The sequence below is a fragment of the Ylistrum balloti genome, unplaced genomic scaffold, assembly GCF_031769215.1.
Source record: "Ylistrum balloti isolate Yb309-2 unplaced genomic scaffold, AGI_CSIRO_Ybal_v1 Utg369726, whole genome shotgun sequence".
NCBI lineage: Eukaryota > Metazoa > Mollusca > Bivalvia > Pectinida > Pectinidae > Ylistrum > Ylistrum balloti.
The window spans coordinates 931,386-949,379 of NW_026781943.1; the positions used below are offsets into that span (position 1 = coordinate 931,386).

Below are 17,994 nucleotides of genomic sequence, written 5' to 3' on the forward strand. Positions count from 1 at the left end.
CGCAAAATCAATGAGATTTCCCAGATTCGCATGTCTCCTAGACGCTTAACCCGATAGACAACATTCACTCAAACGTGTCAGTGACGTTCAGACCCCAAAGCGGAAGCGGCAATGTTTAAAAATGAATGAGTAAAGGAGATATGTACAAAAAATCCTACCTTGAAACACTGCTACAATGGATATAACTGAAACTTATGGTAAACAGTCAGCATGTTTTTTGACATATGTTTGATTTCCTTTACATTTATTCTCCATTAATGGAATCTGTGCCAGTTTTAAATGAGGAAGGCGAGATTTATGGTTTTGAAATTGGCCACTGGACTGTAACCTTTAGAAATAATATTTGTTGCAAGGCGAAATAGCATGCCACATTTCCGCTGCATGACCAGTTCCAACGTAATATATATTTATTTATAAGACAAATTATCGACTTATCTACAGAAAACTTAAGATACAGAAGACACATTCTTTATATGTGAACACTTCATCTAAATTTTAGTAACATTCATAATATGTTGATCATCAGGAAATTTGTCAAAGAGAAAAGGTACTCGCATCAATTAACTGTTAATCAATTGATATGACTCCTCCGAAGCTTCTTTTCTATCATCAAAAAATGCAATCTCATTATATTGTCTATCTAACCACCCCCACCCAACATCCAAATCCTTTTACACAAAATTCTGACACAAGTTTCAATTAAATAAAGTTTGTCAGTAATTGGTTGAAGTAGAAATTGTTATGCGAGTTACCTCAAAATCAATTAACACAAATTAAAGAACATTCAAGCACTTGTCAGACACAAGCTGGAAACCTTATGGGACCCCTGCACCAACAAACAGCAGACTGAGAAAATGAAATGCTGATCAGTACAATATGTCCAAAAGAGATACCATAATATTAGCTAAAACACTGACATGTTATACACTACAATGGCCAGCATTGCAAATCAGGTAGCTACACTTGCGCATCATATCACCTCCTCTTCTACAAAATAGTTTACAGACAGTTATGACTAGAATACAGTGATAATTTACCAAACTGACTATGCATGGGACATTAATATTTGGTCGGTTTCAGAAAAGTTTGATGTGCAGAAGTGAAGCAAATGGATTGGTCCATACTCTGATAAAATTGAACTGATCCTGTTCTGTACATCACATTAACTATTCATCATATTTCCAACTGCATACAAAGAAAAAAAAGTATTATAGAGTAATATTTCAATCATTTCAGACACAAAATTGATTCAATATTTAGAATTGAGAGGAATCCATATTGGGAAAGTTTTCATTACTATAGTAAATAAGAAGTCAATCTGTGCATCATCATTTTGTCCAATCTCAAGAGGTGATCGGTTTTGAGAGGGATTGGTTTGGGGAAGTTGCACTGTATACTTATTCCAGAAGACTCCAGAACAACACACACCCACCTCTTCACATACAAACCTGTAATGGGTACAAAGGACACCTTCAAATATTTTCCCCAAGTGCAGGGCACAACACTTGAGGGATTCATGGTAACCCTAACATAAAAACATAAGTGGAACACCCATCTTTTTTTTTTATCTTTTGTCACCCTCTGCACAAAATTCACAAAATGTTGATGCTCTCGTTTAATCTCCTGTATTCCTCTAAGCACGATCAACCCTTCTTACCCCTTACCCATGTAATTGTTATGTTGACGAAGTGGATTTATTCCATGGAGAAGAATTTTCAATAATACGATAGGAAGTATAACTTGCCGGTAGACATGATTAAACTTATTTCTTTGTATGTATGAATAAAACTACATGAAGAGTTTTGAAACACTTTTCAGGAACAAACCTACCTTACATTTTTTGCTTTTGTTGGCACATATTGAATTGTACAAGCTTGCATTGAGGTGTCTCAGTTAGAGGGAACATAAATCTCCAGGGAAAGGCAAAAGCAAGTGTTTTATCGCTGTGCTGCCTGACCACTAAATTATGTAGGGTTAGATTAGCTATCTGAGGGCAAAAAGCTGCCGTCTTATATTTTAGTATATTATTCATCTCGTTTGTCTTCATTTTTGCTTTTTGCAGCAGATAGTGACATACTAATGTATTACAAACTTTGGAATAGATTGGGAACTGACGAAAAAACATTGAAAGTAAAGGAACACATTTAAAGTAATCAATAAATGTAAAACTTCACCAGTGATTTACACAAAGGAGGCAAAATACAGGGAATATTCTGATGCTAATTTTAAATTATTTACGAGCAAGTCATTTCTATAACTAAGTGTATTAACAGTAAAAGTTTGTAATATTGTAAACTAGTTAATGTAGTTGATGACTTATGATTAATATAAATTGGTAAAAAACATTTGATTATAATTTTGGTAAATGGATTATGAATTTTGTAAATGTTTTTATTTCCTTGTGTAAGTGATCAGACCTTAGTCATGCATGGTATAAAAAAACCACATGAAAATAGTCTTTACTTACCTTAAACTTAAGTTTATTGACAACTTTCTGGTGTCAAATGTCATTATTTTACAATATAATTTTATTCATTTTTCTCATATCCAATTACATATGCCTTATGTTTCAGAAAAAATTGTATGCAAAATTACAGATGGAGCTGAAATTGATTATGCACTTCATGCCATTTATTGCATTTTTCCCAAACTGATTTGGGATAAGGCATTTTTGCCTCATTATGAGAAGAAATTAGTGAATTGGGAAGCAAATTTTCAGGAGTAAATCACAAATTTTTGGAATTTTGCTCAGATACAAAATAATTTCAATAAAAGGTAATGAGGCCCATTATTGGCTCTAAAAAGCCTCAAAAACAGCCCTGCCAATGTTTCATTCTTCAAAGTCAATCATTCTGCCTTTTCGAAATGCCAAAAAAAAATTCCACTTTTTTATTTTTCTTGCCCAAGTTTTCATAATTATTCAAACTGACTACACAAATGCTTGCATTTTATTATTAGTATTGTTGCAGAAATTGTATTTTTGCATTAAAGTTTTGTGTTTTTGATGTATGAATGTTGAGCCATTTTTTACACTCGGCATTTCTCTTTATGTTATTACTTTTAAGTATTAGTATCTACTTAAAGTAACAGAAGCCAGAGTCTTCCTTTTGAAATAAAAATGAAATTCAGTGATGCACTTTCATGTCTGTAAGGTCAACTTGCAGTTGACTAAAGTTTGATACCTTCATAGTTAAGAAGGACAAATATAATTCTGAAATCATATTGCAAGGGCATTTCTAAATTCATGGTCTGGGTCAATGGAGAATATCACAATGGTCAAATACATGGATATCTCATAGTTGAAACATGTGGCATATAAAGTTATGTTCTTGGGATTACGATGTGTGGCATGATTACAACATGTGGCATTATACAGTTATGTTCTTGGGATTACAACATGTGGCATTATACAGTTATGTTCTTGAGATTACAACATGTGGCATTATAAAGTTATGTTCTTGGGATTACGATGTGTGGCATGATTACAACATGTGGCATTATACAGTTATGTTCTTGGGATTACAACATGTGGCATTATAAAGTTATGTACTTGGGATTACGATGTGTGGCGTTATAACATATTCTTGGGATCACTGGTTGCTTGATCAAATTTCATTGTCAGATTTTCAGTAATTTTAATCATTAAATGGTTAGTATTGCTTGAATCTGTTGCATAACAGATAATATGGTATAGCTGTATCTTATTTTTAATTTTCAGATAGAATCGTTGACGGTTGGGAAAGGGCAGAAACTAACAGTGGTGTTCCGTATTATATTAGGTAAGAATAGAATTAATAGCAGACCAACTATTAATACTGTTTTTAAGTACTGGTCATTATTTTGTCATGAGCTACGTTTATATCACTTGATGTCTTTTGATTTAAGTTGACATACATGTATACCTATTTTAACATAAAATCATTTTGGTTTTTATATATTACAAAATTTTTCAGATAAGGATATAATTGATTGAAACTTATGATTTGGCAAAACCTTTATGTATTTTCTGAATGGATATAAATCAGTTGTTCTCCACCATTATTTCTGGGTAAAATTATGAAAAATCTTCTGCAATTCAGTTGGCATGGAAATGAAAATGCCTTAAAATTTTTTTACCCTTATAATTTTAGCCACACCCTACAGAGAACAACATGGGACCACCCATACTTACTGAAGATAATGGAAGAACTAGGTAAGTAGATTATACCATTGTAATCAAGGGATGTTTGATCAGTTGTAATAACTATTGGTAAGCTTTCTTTCAGTCTATATTAATGCACATTGTAATAATCCTTCAGTATATGTTGGTATGTACATACTTTGATACATATTCACGTGTCTAAGATTTGGTAATTTTATCAAGGTTATTGATGTATCTAGTCCTCTTTGTATATAGTTGGGTTCAGTTAAGTACTTTTGATGGCGGTTTTTAAACAGTAAAATTTCCTTGGTGCAATAGTCTTGATCAAATTAGATACCGTAAATGCGCTTGATTTGGTGCTCTCAAAGTTAAGTGAATTATCATCTTTTGGCAAATCAGTGCATTTGCACATCCAAGTTAATTGCTATATCAATAATATATAGAAACTGCATTGGCACAATCATGCTTTAATACTTTCACAGTGAAAAGCAATGAGATAAGGATACCATGTAAATATGTACATTTTTTCGCTTAACCAAAATTTTTTTGAATTGATGTTTAATATCATAGTCACAAGGCACTTATTTTGGCAATACCCCACCTCTTCCCCATGGACAGGTAATTTTATTTATAAATGTTATGGTTGTGCTTTACTAGTGGAACTTGCCTTCAGTTAGAGCAATGATAAATACTTTTTTTTGCAAGTAATCAACACTCTTTATAATTATCTCTTTGGTATCAGGGGAGTACAGTGCAATCAAATACGCAGCTTACCGAACAGCATTCAAGATTAGACATCTTCAGAAGAGACTTCGATGTAAGTATATGTTTCATACATATTGTGTACTGGTATATTGGTGTTCTGAAAAAAAGATTAATGGTAACAATTTTGCCTTAATCAGATTTCTTCTTAGTGATAAAATTAAATAGAATTAGAATGGTGAAGTGCAGAGATCAAAAGAAAACTAGAAAACAAAACAATGCATCTCTCTGAATGTAGAGGAGATCATCGTTATTGAATTAAGATGATTAGGCCCAAGTAGAAAAATGTTAATCATACTGACATGTTTTCAGTGCACCAGATCAGTATATCGACTGTGAAAGATGTGTTTGAGCAGTATGGCTATGCAGAGGGATGCTTGAACGTCATTGGCTGCCAGGAGATTCATGACCTTTTGACTGAGCTGTACAGTCGTGCCGACCATGGAATTGTGATAGAAATGGAGGATGCTGAAATTCACGCAGAGCTGCTACAGAACTTGATGCTGAATTTATATGATGTGTAAGAATATCTAATCCAATCATGTTATTACATGTATATCAAATGGTTACAAACCAGTAAACAACAGTTCGTCAAACAGAAAAAATGTATTCTGATTTTACTTCCAATGTTTGCCCAGAACATTTCAGTGTGATTTGTGTTTAATGTTTTATCCTGAATGAGAATTTCACAAACACCTTGTCTTCAGTTATCTGACGTGGGTCAATTTAATTGATAGATGTAGCTAATCTCTACTTTAAAACTAAATGAAGGCCAATTTCTTTTACATGATTTTTTCATGACCAAAAAGCAACATTCAAAAAAGGAGATTATTCACAGTTTTAGTGACTTTGGCGTTTAACGTATTTCTTTATTATACTTGTTTGATATATTCTGTAGTTGACTGCCTGTATATTTCATGTTTTTTATATCTGGCTTTGTAATGGTCTGGGACATACAGAAAGTAACCTGTCATTCATTAATAAAACTTTACCTTTAGATTATTTTCTCACTTAACACATATTTTAGCATTCTGATCTATTGTTATGGCGATACTGTTATTGTCCATAGCATTTTAAAGGGAGAAAAAGAGAGGGACATATAATGTTACCCATGTCCTGACATCTCGTTTCAAATCAATGTCAGGTATGAAGAAACTCTCAACAGATTTGTTTCATATTTACCCTATAGTGTCATAACATCGAGTTCACACCTGATCTGATTCTGAATTTTATGGGAGCTAGGGAATTCATGTCTTGTTTACATTTGCTTGTTTTCCTTTGGTAATATTGCAAAATTGCAAAAGAAGAGGAGATTCTGACAATTTTTGAAATAAACCTTTGTGAACAAAATTTTAGATAAATGCTGAAGTTTCAGACTTTGTATTGAGTTCCAGTTCCAAGCAGGAGTGGGGGCATACATCTCACAAATATGTTCTGTTTAAAGAATGCTCATTGGCTGGTTTATCATCAAGTTGTTAATATGAGCAAACTTAGAAATGCAGAAAAATGGTTTCACTGTCTCTATCTGCCTGTTTTTACCATCATAAAAGACTGGAACAGTTAAAGTATAGTATTAGGCTGGTAACTTATATCAGTCAGTGTATTTGTAAACTGATAGCAATTATTTTAATTTGTACATGTTTACAGAAACAGGATAGGACGTGTGAAGGTCACCTCCCTGAAGCTACTGCTTATCACTCTGTGTGCTGCCAAGTTAGCAGAGAAATACAAAGGTAGGTAACTGTTGTCTTTGTGTTGTAAATGTTTACTCCTAGTGGTATACAAGCAACACCTTAGTTGTGTATGTTCAGTCACATCCCCAGAACACTGATGATCGTTGGTGAGATGATACCCGGACACAGGTGGAGTCACAGAGACGGAAAACCTGTCAACCAGCCAACCATATATGTGTCCAGTGACAGGTTTTGTAAATGTTGACTCTGTGACCTATATAAATAATCCTTACTGGTTTTAACATATGATTTCTTGTAATTCAGTAAATATACCCATGTCATATTTTTGCATATTACACATGTGTAATATAGCTTTTTGTGACGTGACTTTAGACAATTAAATGTCACTTATTCATTATATTGCATAATGACATAAAAATGAAGAGATATAGAGTGGACATAACTTCAAGTTTGATGTAGAGATGTCTGTTTCTAACATATTTACTTAAAAAATTGATCATGTGATAAAAGGTACTTAATCAGTTTCCATTTGAAAACTTATAATTTTTTTCATTTTTGCTCACCAAAGTCTTTCTTCAATAAAAAAATACTTCCACTCATTTCATATATTCCTTTAACAAATGTTAATACATGTAAGATTCTGTATATATTTTATAACAGGTATGCAGCCATTGTCTATATGTTGTAATCATTTACTCTCTGTACAACTCCATCCTTTTTTGTACAGTATACTGTGTATATATTTCATAACTACAAACTTTCCACATTTTGTTTTGACATCCAGCATACTACCATGAGCTCCATGATCCTAGTACCTACATCAGCAGTAAAAGCTTCACCTGTTTTTTGGAGGATATGATTCAGGTTAGTTAAATAATCTTGATGATCAGTGTTCAATGTTACTTGTACGTGAACATTTTAATGATTGTTAAATGTATGTCGGTCACACAGAAAAAATACTTATGAAGGATATACATAGTTTGTCATTGAGACTAGAATAGGGACAGTGTTATGTAATAACTGTTAAAAATAAATTTGAACTTTGATATTATGAACTCTATCTATAAATCTTACAGTAATGGTTTTAACACACCTGTGAAGGTTTGGTTCACTGCACTGTTAATATCTTCAAAAGGCACTGTGATAGATAGGTCTTACATGGTTCTGTTCTATGGATATCTCAGCCCTAACTGTGAGTTGGTGCAAAGCCTCGTGCTGACCAGTCAAACACTGACATGACTGACGAGGGTTGAGATATTCTTCCAAGGAACAGACCCATGTTTGAAAGTTTTTTACTCAGATACTTGGAAAAACAAAAACAAATTGTAAGTTGTGAATCAATTCATTAGGCCATCATCAATGTCCCATGAAATGTGAGTTGGATTTTTGTGGAGAAATTACAGTGTGATGAGCATGAATATTTCTTAACCTTGTTGTTTTGGTAAAGGTTTTAATTAACCTTGATATAAGAATGTGGACTCTTTTTTCCATCCTTAGTTACCAGACCTGCTCCAGGAGAGTGGACTCTTTGGTCAAGATGTGGCACCTGCAGTGGCAAGTTGTATCCAGATGGTGAGGACAAGCTCGTCAGTTTACCCTTACCCTTTAGTGGGCAATGACTTTTATGGTGTACAAAAAGGAACTAAATACACATAGGTCAAATGTTGAATTATTGTTAATATCCGTGAGATTAATGAAGGTCAGGGATCTCACACCCCATTTTGGGACTGGGGCCCGGGGCCCTTAGAATTGGGAAAAATAGCAGTGTTTTCCTTAGAATTGGGAAAACCTGGGGTCTAAATTGGGAAAAGAGATACTATTTTGCATTGGGAATGGGGACGAATATCGGCCCCAAATCTGGCAGATTGAGAGCCCTGAAGGTTCTCTCACTTAATAATTAAAGCATATACAGAATCTATTACATTTTATACTTTTATTTGTCACCATGTTTTTTCTGAACAGAGTAATGGTGGAGAGGGGATATCTGATGATATGTTCTAATATTAGTTTGTTTCTGTACAGAGTAATGGTGGAGTGGGGATATCTGATGATGTGTTCTAATATTAGTTTGTTTCTGTACAGAGTAATGGTGGAGTGGGGATATCTGATGATATGTTCTACAGCTGGTTGCTTCGTGAGCCACAGACGCTTGTTTGGCTTCCAACATTTCACAGAACAGCAGCATCTGAATCAGGTAATAGCTGCAGTATATTAGTTCATTGCTTTTTAGATGGAGCAGCTGAAATTTCTCATGATATCTTGTCTAAAGTCACAATAGTTTCACTGTACTATACAATTACAACTACATAACTCAGTCTCCTTTATGTTGTATTTGTAAAAAGAAATCAGAAAAGAAGAGGAAATTACAAGGAAAGTGTGGACTTCAAAATTCCTTCACCAAATTCTCATATAAAGCCAAATATGTAGTATTGAATGACTGGACTTCAATCAATTCTGCAATCACTTTTCATATAGCATATTATCTATTTGATTAATATTGTTTGTCCTTGGCAATTCAGCTTCAAATACTTTGACACCCATAATTTTTATTTCAACAGTGAAACATGAATCAAAGTGCAACATCTGTAAAAGCTGCCCAATTGTGGGGTTCAGGTAAGTGGATCAAGTTTATATTTTTTCATTAGCCCAATGTTTTGATTCAGGTAAATGGTACTTGACCAATTGGGATTATGTTAAGATTTACAGGTGTCCAGTATTGGAGTAAAATTGTATAAACATTTAGTTGATTACATAGAAACACTGATTGATATTAACCTCTAGTAAAACAAATTACTGAAGGTGAATTTTTTCGGTATCAATCATCAGCTTAATTAATTGTTTATCACCAGTTATGAAATTATCTCCATTGTTTGTTTGTATTGTTGGGAAAAGCAGGGTGATCCTACTGTTTTCTGTCAGCCCTGGGGACCAAGCATTTATCTTACAATACACGATGCTTTGAAATATGCCTCTTATTCTTTTCCTTTTTTTTTTTAAAGAAATTCTTATCTTGTATTCTTGTACACAGGTACAAATGTTTGCTGTGCTTCAACTTTGACATGTGTCAGAATTGCTTCTTCACGGGAAGGACAAAGAAAAACCACAAGTTGAAACATCCTATACAAGAGTACTGCATAAAGGTAAACCAGCTCCAATGTCTTATCTTTCATTGCTCCTCACAGCCATTGTAAATATCACAAGTTCAGTTTGTTCACATTTCTAAACAACATGGGTATCAATGTCATAATGTCTGATGCTGTGTAGAGTTATGTTTCTTTCTGTACTGATCAATAGGCTTATTTTTTTCATAATTTTTTCAGAGTTTAGACGGTAAGTGTATAGGAAGCCTTTTTGGCAACATACTGTATCAAAAGCTTTATTTGGGTGAGATTTGAGGTCGCTACTTTACCAAAACTTGAAAGCCATCGGTAAAGAGGCCATCATTGTGTGTTATAGTGAAGTTAACTGTAGGGTTGACACATCAGATGTACTTAGGTGTCATAACCATGGTTTATATCCGAAATTAAATGAGGGTTTTAAGTGATAACAATGAAGTTTGTTTAGTAAATGATTGTCAGCACTCAAACAGCTCCATTCCTTGAGGGATTCTCATCATACTTCACTTCACACATATATTAAGCATCAAACTATCTGGGACAAGTTTCAGGATTGTTGGATCAATGTCAAGGTGATATTGCCATTTTTGGAAAATTTACAAATTATTATAGTGTAATAGCCTGCAGTGGCCAGTAGGGGTTATGTATCACCTCAGCAATACTCAGGGTGCTTGTTTGATTAAATAAACAGTGTTTAATATTTGCAATTAGGTCACTGTTGAGCTTCATTTCTCAAACATATTTGCTTTATCCTGATGATAAGGAGAAGTGACAGGTATGTGAGACATATTATTCCATGTGGTTATTGATAAGGTATTTACCTTGTATCTCAGTTTCTCTAAGGATAAAGTCTCTGATCAGGTTTTATGTAGAAATGGTGTCTGTTATTGATATACAGTTGTATTTATTTCTCTGTGAATTTTCTTTGGTAGACCTCCTCCAAGGAAGACACCAAAGCCTTTTTTAAGACCATGAGAAACAAAGTGAGCAAGAAGCATCGACAGAAAGCCAAGCAGAAGTATCTTCCACTGATGTCTGAAAACCAGTACTGTCAGAATAACTGGTAAGTATAACTCATGTCTGAAAACCAGTACTGTCAGAATAACTGGTAAGTATAACTCATGTCTGAAAACCAGTACTGTCAGAATAACTGGTAAGTAGAAACCTCCTCAGTTAAATGATAGACACCAGTACTGTCAGAATAACTGGTAAGTAGAAACCTCCTTATTACACAAACTGAACGACGATTCAGGCCTGGACAGTACCTGTTTCATCAATTAAATGATAGAAACAAGTATTGTCAGAATGATTGGTAAGTAGAAAAATAAAAAACACAAAATGAGCAGTAATTTAGGGCTTGAGGGTGCCTGTCTCCTCAGTTAAATGATAGACACCAGTACTGTCAGAATGGTTTGTTAAGCAGTTAGCTGCAGGTTAACCTGTTTTGCTTTGTCACAGAGCTAGTGAATTCTGATAGATTCAGGAAGATTTCATGGTCTGAAATAAAAGACAGATAACATTACAACGTGAATAACCTTTTAGAAAAAAAAAAAAAGATCCTGAATGTATAATTTGCAATATATTCAATTAAAAAAATAATCATGTGTTCTTCAGTTCTGTTGATAACAAACATGACTTTAATGTTTGTGAAATATAATCAATTCACTATTTTCAATTGCATTTTAGGAGTGTCCGAGCAGAGCCACCAATCCCTGATGTGCACAGGAACCTGATAGAAAATGCGCAGAGACTATCGGACCTGGAAATACACAACTCAGACCAGTCCAGGTCCCCAGTAAAGGGAGTTTCCAACACCAGCAATTCATCTGACAACAAGGTAGGGCACCATGTAGGGGCATAATTGTCAAACACTGTCAGGGGAGTCCCTATTTTCAGTAAAACATCTTACAACAAGGGAGGGTGCCATATTGGGGCATAATTGTCAAACATTGTCAGGGAGTCCCTATCTTCAGTAAAACATCTTACAACAAGGGAGGATGCCATATAGGGGCATGATTGTCAAACACTTCAGTAAAACATCTGATAACATTGTAGGGCACCTTGTACTTAATTAATTGAAGTGTCTGCTTGCAGGAAAATGTAATTGAGGTGGATGATTTGAAGAGACAAAGGGACGAGTTAGAAAGGGTAATCAAAGAGCTGGAAGAGGAGAACAGGTATGAAAAATATGTCTTAGCTGATCAGGGTTCTGAGCTATTGGACTTAAATTTGGTGGTAGATGACAAAATGATATGCATTTATGACCTACAAACTTGGTAATTTACATGTCTGGCTGGTCCATCTAATTAAAACAATAGTTAATTTGCATTTCCGGTCCATCTAATTAAACCAATAGTTAATTTACATGTCTGGCTGGTCAATCTAATTAAAACAATAGTTAATTTACATGTCTGGCTGGTCAATCTAATTAAAACAATAGTTAATTTACATTTCCAGTCCATCTAATTAAAATCATATATTACATGGCATTTAGTGACATGGAACAATTAGAAGTGTTAACTGTATATGTATATTACAACATAAAAAATAGACAGTCAGGAGAGCAAGTTTCAATATCCTAATAAGACCACAGACATGGCTGTACCACAGTGGTTTTGATGCTTTGTTACATGGTGCTTATCAAATTTCAATTGTTTGTGACATTCGTTTTGATAGCACTCGACTACCAATCATTTAATACCAAATGAAAGAATACAACTTTTACTTATCAGTAGAAAATCCAAATATCTGTCATTTATAATATTACACACAACAAGTACTAGTTATTTGTAAAAATTAAATCAACAAGTACGAGTCAGGTGTAAAAAAAAACTCAACAAATACCAGTCATCTCTACAAAACAATTATAAGTCATGTATAGAAAACCTTACAAATTTTTACTTTAATTGTTCACCTGTTGTAGACAACTTCATCGTGAACTTAAAGACGTTCGTGAGTCCTCTGACACAGAGAGTAATATGTCTGGGGGAGAGAACCCAGCAAAGAAGACAAAGTTCAAAGTGAAATCTGCACTGGACAAGAACCGCAGACACAGTAGTGGCCTTACTATTGTGAAGGTAGGTCTGGAAACAGTTACACCCAAACACTATGTCTAAATATTAAAAGATTGTTGTGTTGAAAATGTGTTCCGTGGTTTTGATCAACCTCAAATTTTTCTTTTTTTAATTTTAATGGCTGACAAGACTCCATCTTTTATTTAGCAGTTTTAAGATTAGTAACTTGTTAAGAGGAACTTTCAATTTGATTTAGTAAAGAACAAAAATTAAAGATGAAAAACAAATAAGATCTATCTTGGAAAACCAAATGAAGATCAAACGGTAATGGTGCTAAGATCCCTCTGGAATTTATCGCTGACGTAAACTGAAATTCTCTAATAATGAAACCAGTATCTCAACAGTTGATACTGTTATGATGAATTTTAAGTTGTACTTGTGGTCAATATCTTGTTTGTGCAGCAGTGTCTTTGTGTTTGTAGGAAAAGCCCTTGTCATCACTTGAGAATACTTACGGACTACAGACAAGCAATGTACCAAGTCCCAGCTACAATGATAGCAGAATTTCTCGTCCACTTGTAGACAGCCGCAATGCAACAAGGGAGGAAGCGAGTGTTCTGTATTCCTCTCATCGCTATAACTCGCCCCCTGAGAGTGACACCTATAACCCATCCCCTCACAGCTATCAGCCTTCCCCTCAAAGCTATAACACTTCATCTCACAGTAACAGTCTGTCATCTAGACATGACAGTACCTCACCATCCCTTAGTCCCCAGACAACCAGCGTTGCCTCTCCTTTCACCTATGAATATTCATCACGTTTCCGCCAAGACCTGTCTCCAGGTGAGAGCCACTTCACTCCGCGAGCATCTGAAGGAGCACCCAGCTACATCGACAGACGTGAGCGAACAGGCTTTGACAGTCTTGACAACCTGGATGTTAGTCCCTCTCACTTCACTCTCCCCTCCTTCGCCAACAGCAGAGCTTACATGGAGGAGGATGATGTGGACCAGATGCAGATGGTGGATAAAATATTTCCCAGTAATCTCTCATACTCGGGTATGCAGATTTTCACTATTTCTCAAGTATTTACCATACTAATAGATCTTGATAACCAATTTTACATGCAATCATTTGTGACCAATGGTATAATTTTATATTCAGTTTGTTAAAAAATGTAAAGTTGAAGTAACTTTATTGGAATCCGTGACCCAGTCAGATGTGTTCATCTTTGGTGGCAGGTTTAACTGTTCATTTCAACAAAAAATTTGACGTGTGATCTTGAGTGACAAACATACCTGGATATATTTACTTTTTGTATCGCAGCATGACTACAACATATTGAAATTGTTCTTATCTGCAGCAATTTATGGTAAATTTGAAGCCTCTATATTTGATGTGTCTGGTTTTAGATGTAGAGCAATGTAGAGCCAAACCTCAATATCAGATTGTTCTGTATACAACAGTTTATATGTCTAATGTTTTATTTACTCTTTACTGTGTTTTTCAGCTTACTCCATGTCTAATGCAGGAACGATGAATGACCATGAGGAAATGCTCCAAGCTGCTTCCACTATGGGGACAGTGACCTCTGACCTGTTCAGTGAAGCCATCATCCCATTCTATCAGTACTAGTTCATTGACACAATCTTTTAAAACCTGTCAAAACCTGTCAAAGCCTTGTCCAAACCACTTCATGTCACAGACTTCAAAAACTTGAAAGCTTAATCACATAATGGAGTGCCTTACCTAAACTTTGTATGTAAAACTGCATACAAGGAATCGAAATACAATTTGTTTATGGAGTCAATATAGAATCTTATGATGTGTACCTTAATAATAGGTATTATTGTATACTTGTTTATATATACCATTACTCAGAAAACTATGTTATGTCTCATGTACTTGTGTGCCATATTAAACACAAACTTCTTTACCTTTAAAACAATACAAGGAGTCACACACACTGAGCATTGAAAACAATATACAACGAGTTGGTTACAGTTTGTTAATGGAGTTGAAATGGTTTCTAATCATGTCTGCCTAACTGTTTTATAAAGAAAAAAATCAGCCGCAATGAATGATTAAAACCATACATTGGTAAAGTGTATTTTTTATTATCTATCTACAACATTCATCTGATAACACTTAATCTTCAGAATTAATATGTACTTGATGATTTCGAGAAAATTAATCTTTGCCATGGTGTTGTTTTTTGCTGTCAAATATATATAAATGTATACATGTTCACTTAAATTTTTTTATTTTAACTTTTTGATATTTTAAGTCCCTTTAAATGAGCATATTACTCACACAGTGTATTGCTGTGTGAAGCTAGTCAAATTAGAGGTCCCAGGAGTCATTATAGTATACGGTTGTTGAGTGGTGCTAACAGTGGCGACCTGTTATACAGATACTGTGTTCATACTTATACAGTTTTTACATGATACATATGTACTTGGTGTTTATCACTGAATTCCAATCAACCTTGAAAATATGCAGTTTTACCACTTTTTCATAGATCTTCATTCATGTATGATTATTACAATTTCACCAAAGAGCTGATGTTAACAACAGATTTAAAAAAAAGATCTTGTTTCTTTAACTTGTAATGATACAATTTGATGATGATGCTGCTCTGTTGTCTAATTCTATGGTAGTTAGGATTTTCTAAAGACGCTATTTTGATGTAACTGAGAAGATAAATTTCTTTTCTTATCTTATATTGCCTGCCCTCATTAATTCAAATGTTAATATTTTTATTGCTGAACTTTTCAAAATGCTTGGTAGTGCAGATCAATGCCGTAGTGTTTGGGTGTTTTTTGTATATTTCATATGGTGTGGATAACTTTACTTAAAATAGCATCCAAATGCCGAATCTTTGCATATTATCTCATCACTGTATGTCATTGTCAGGTTCATATTCCCAATTAAAATGCAGATACATATACATGTATACACACTCTATGCAAAAGCCAAAATTGTGTTCACACATGTCCGTTCCTTATTGATCCAACAACTACATAAAGGCATTTTTTGATTACATGTATATATATCATATATTTGATATGTAATATTATAAAATGTATATTTAAAATGTATAGAAATGTATTTATGGATGTATGTCATGAAATAGGTTTATGTCATGTTCTGGAATACGGTAATGTCATGAAATAGGTTTATGTCATGTTCTGGATTAATGTCATGAAATAGGTTTATGTCATGTTCTGGATTAAAGGCTATTCCCAAATAACAAGTTCAATCTTTTCACAAAATTGAATTTTATAACACCATGAATTGAAATGAAAGAAATAACTTGGACTCTGGGTTCAATGTCCTGTTTTTTGTATAGTTTCCATATGCATGGTCAGTACTGTAAATGGGGTCAAACTAAAGCTTTATGCAGTAGATAGAAAGTGTATGTCATGGTATAAGTAATCCTGTCTGTCCGTCCATAAAAAAGTTTGTGGACAAGTTCTCTTGAACATTTTTGTACATGATTGTTTAGTTGTACATGAGAATGACATTTTTAAGTTGGAAGTGATACATGTGTATTGGATAATTTAGATAAATGAGATGCTGAAATTGTTAACTAGCTTAAACATTTTACAGTTCAGCTTTAACTTGTTGGTGTTGTGTACTTTGTGGAAAAATAAATGTTCTGTATTGTTATTTGCAAGTTAATTAATTTTGTCCGGATGAATTTTAGATACAAGAAAGCTGATGTTGAGTTCATACAAATTGAAAATCTTTATGAGGACAGGAAATGCTGTCACAGGACTAAATCACATGTTTTATACCTTTTGGTACATTACTGTACATTGCTGTCCTTATAATCTACTGAAAGATTTATTACTTTTGTAATATACTTGTAAATTACTGTCTTGAGTTATTGACAAATTTGTTTTTCTTTTTTTTTTTTTTTTTGTGAAATGACCACAAAAATTGTTGTATTTGCCAGAAGCTTTTGATGATCAAGTTGGATCCTGGAACGAGATATTTGCAGACTTCACTTTCTCATTAAAGATCCAACAATAGTGTTTACTTCAAAGATAGTAGATCTATTTACTAGTTTCCTGTTCTCACAGTCTCTTGTGTTGTAAATTTTATCTGTGACAAAGGTTTTGGTTATATTTTTTCCGTGTGATTTTGAACCTGTGTAGTTACCTGTTTACATAGTTTATAAAAATGTTGTGGTTTATTCGTGCATACATATTATACAGAAATGATATGGTAATCTTTTGTCTACAAATGCCACTTTTTTTTTCCATTAAAAATTTTTGTGCAATAACTACACTTTGCCTTCATATTATTATTTAATTATTACCAATACTAAGTCTTTTGTTGGTTGCAAGAAACGTTTGCTTTAAAATCCTCCTCCCATATGCCTGAAAAGACTTCAACCAAATCTTGCGTGAAACTCATTTGGGAATGGCAATTATTATTTTTACTTCTGAAGGTATTGAGAACCCTACGGAAAATTTGGAGGAAATTTGGCTTAAAATAAATTCTTCTTTTATATGCCTAGATACATTTTCACAATTTCTTCTGGAATAACAGTAGAAGGCAATTATTGTTTGTAATGAAGATGCTGCAAACCCTAGTTACAAAGGGGTGGGGCCCATATGCCTAAACAATGTTTCAACAAAATTTGTGTGAAGCATTAGTGGAGAGAGCAAATTGGTTAAAATATTGGTTAAAATAAATGTTGATTTGGGAGTGTTCCTGGAAATTCTGTTGTAAATTCTAGTTATCCTGCTGAATGATTGCATGGATTCTAAACATCATTACCGAGAACATAAATGTTTTGTATAAATGGAATCATAATAGAAAACTCTTCTTAAATGGTTGCTGAAATATGACCACTATGTTACTGCTATACTGACCCACTACTGATCACAATGGCCGTCTTGGAAAACAGGATTTTGTAGATTTCCTCCAGTAACTCCAAAGGTTTTCCTCCCACAGAAAGATCCCTCATGTGCTTCCATCCAAGAGCGTTTGATATAAGTTGAAGTTACCTGATTCGCAATTGTTGTGAAATTTATGAAATTCTTAAAAAGTGGTGTGAATGCAAAAAAGCGGACCATTCTCCCTGCTGCAAGTCTTTTGTAGTCAGACGACTGTTGAGGCATGTCTTTCTCTGTATACCTGTATACCTACTCTGCTCCAGGCTGAACATCCCACACTGTTCTAGTCTGGGTTGAACTCCCCTCCTATCCCACACTGTTCTAATCTGGGTTGAACTCCCTTCTTATCAAACTCTA

General features: G+C 34.1%; 1 protein-coding gene across 1 annotated transcript; it reads left to right on the forward strand.

The window, feature by feature from the left end:
• The first annotated feature begins 117 nt into the window (after positions 1–117).
• On the forward strand, positions 118–16,998 carry LOC132565591 (dystrophin-like). The gene is made up of 18 exons (XM_060230235.1): positions 118–197; positions 3,719–3,779; positions 4,131–4,192; positions 4,884–4,958; positions 5,216–5,423; positions 6,551–6,636; positions 7,382–7,461; positions 8,095–8,169; positions 8,680–8,791; positions 9,156–9,210; positions 9,626–9,737; positions 10,646–10,776; positions 11,400–11,550; positions 11,808–11,890; positions 12,637–12,790; positions 13,210–13,786; positions 14,238–15,863; positions 15,905–16,998. The coding sequence occupies exons 1-17, from the start codon at positions 176–178 to the stop codon at positions 14,360–14,362; spliced, it is 2,169 nt and encodes a 722-aa protein (XP_060086218.1). The 5' UTR covers positions 118–175; the 3' UTR covers positions 14,363–15,863; positions 15,905–16,998.
• The last annotated feature ends 996 nt before the right edge of the window (positions 16,999–17,994 follow it).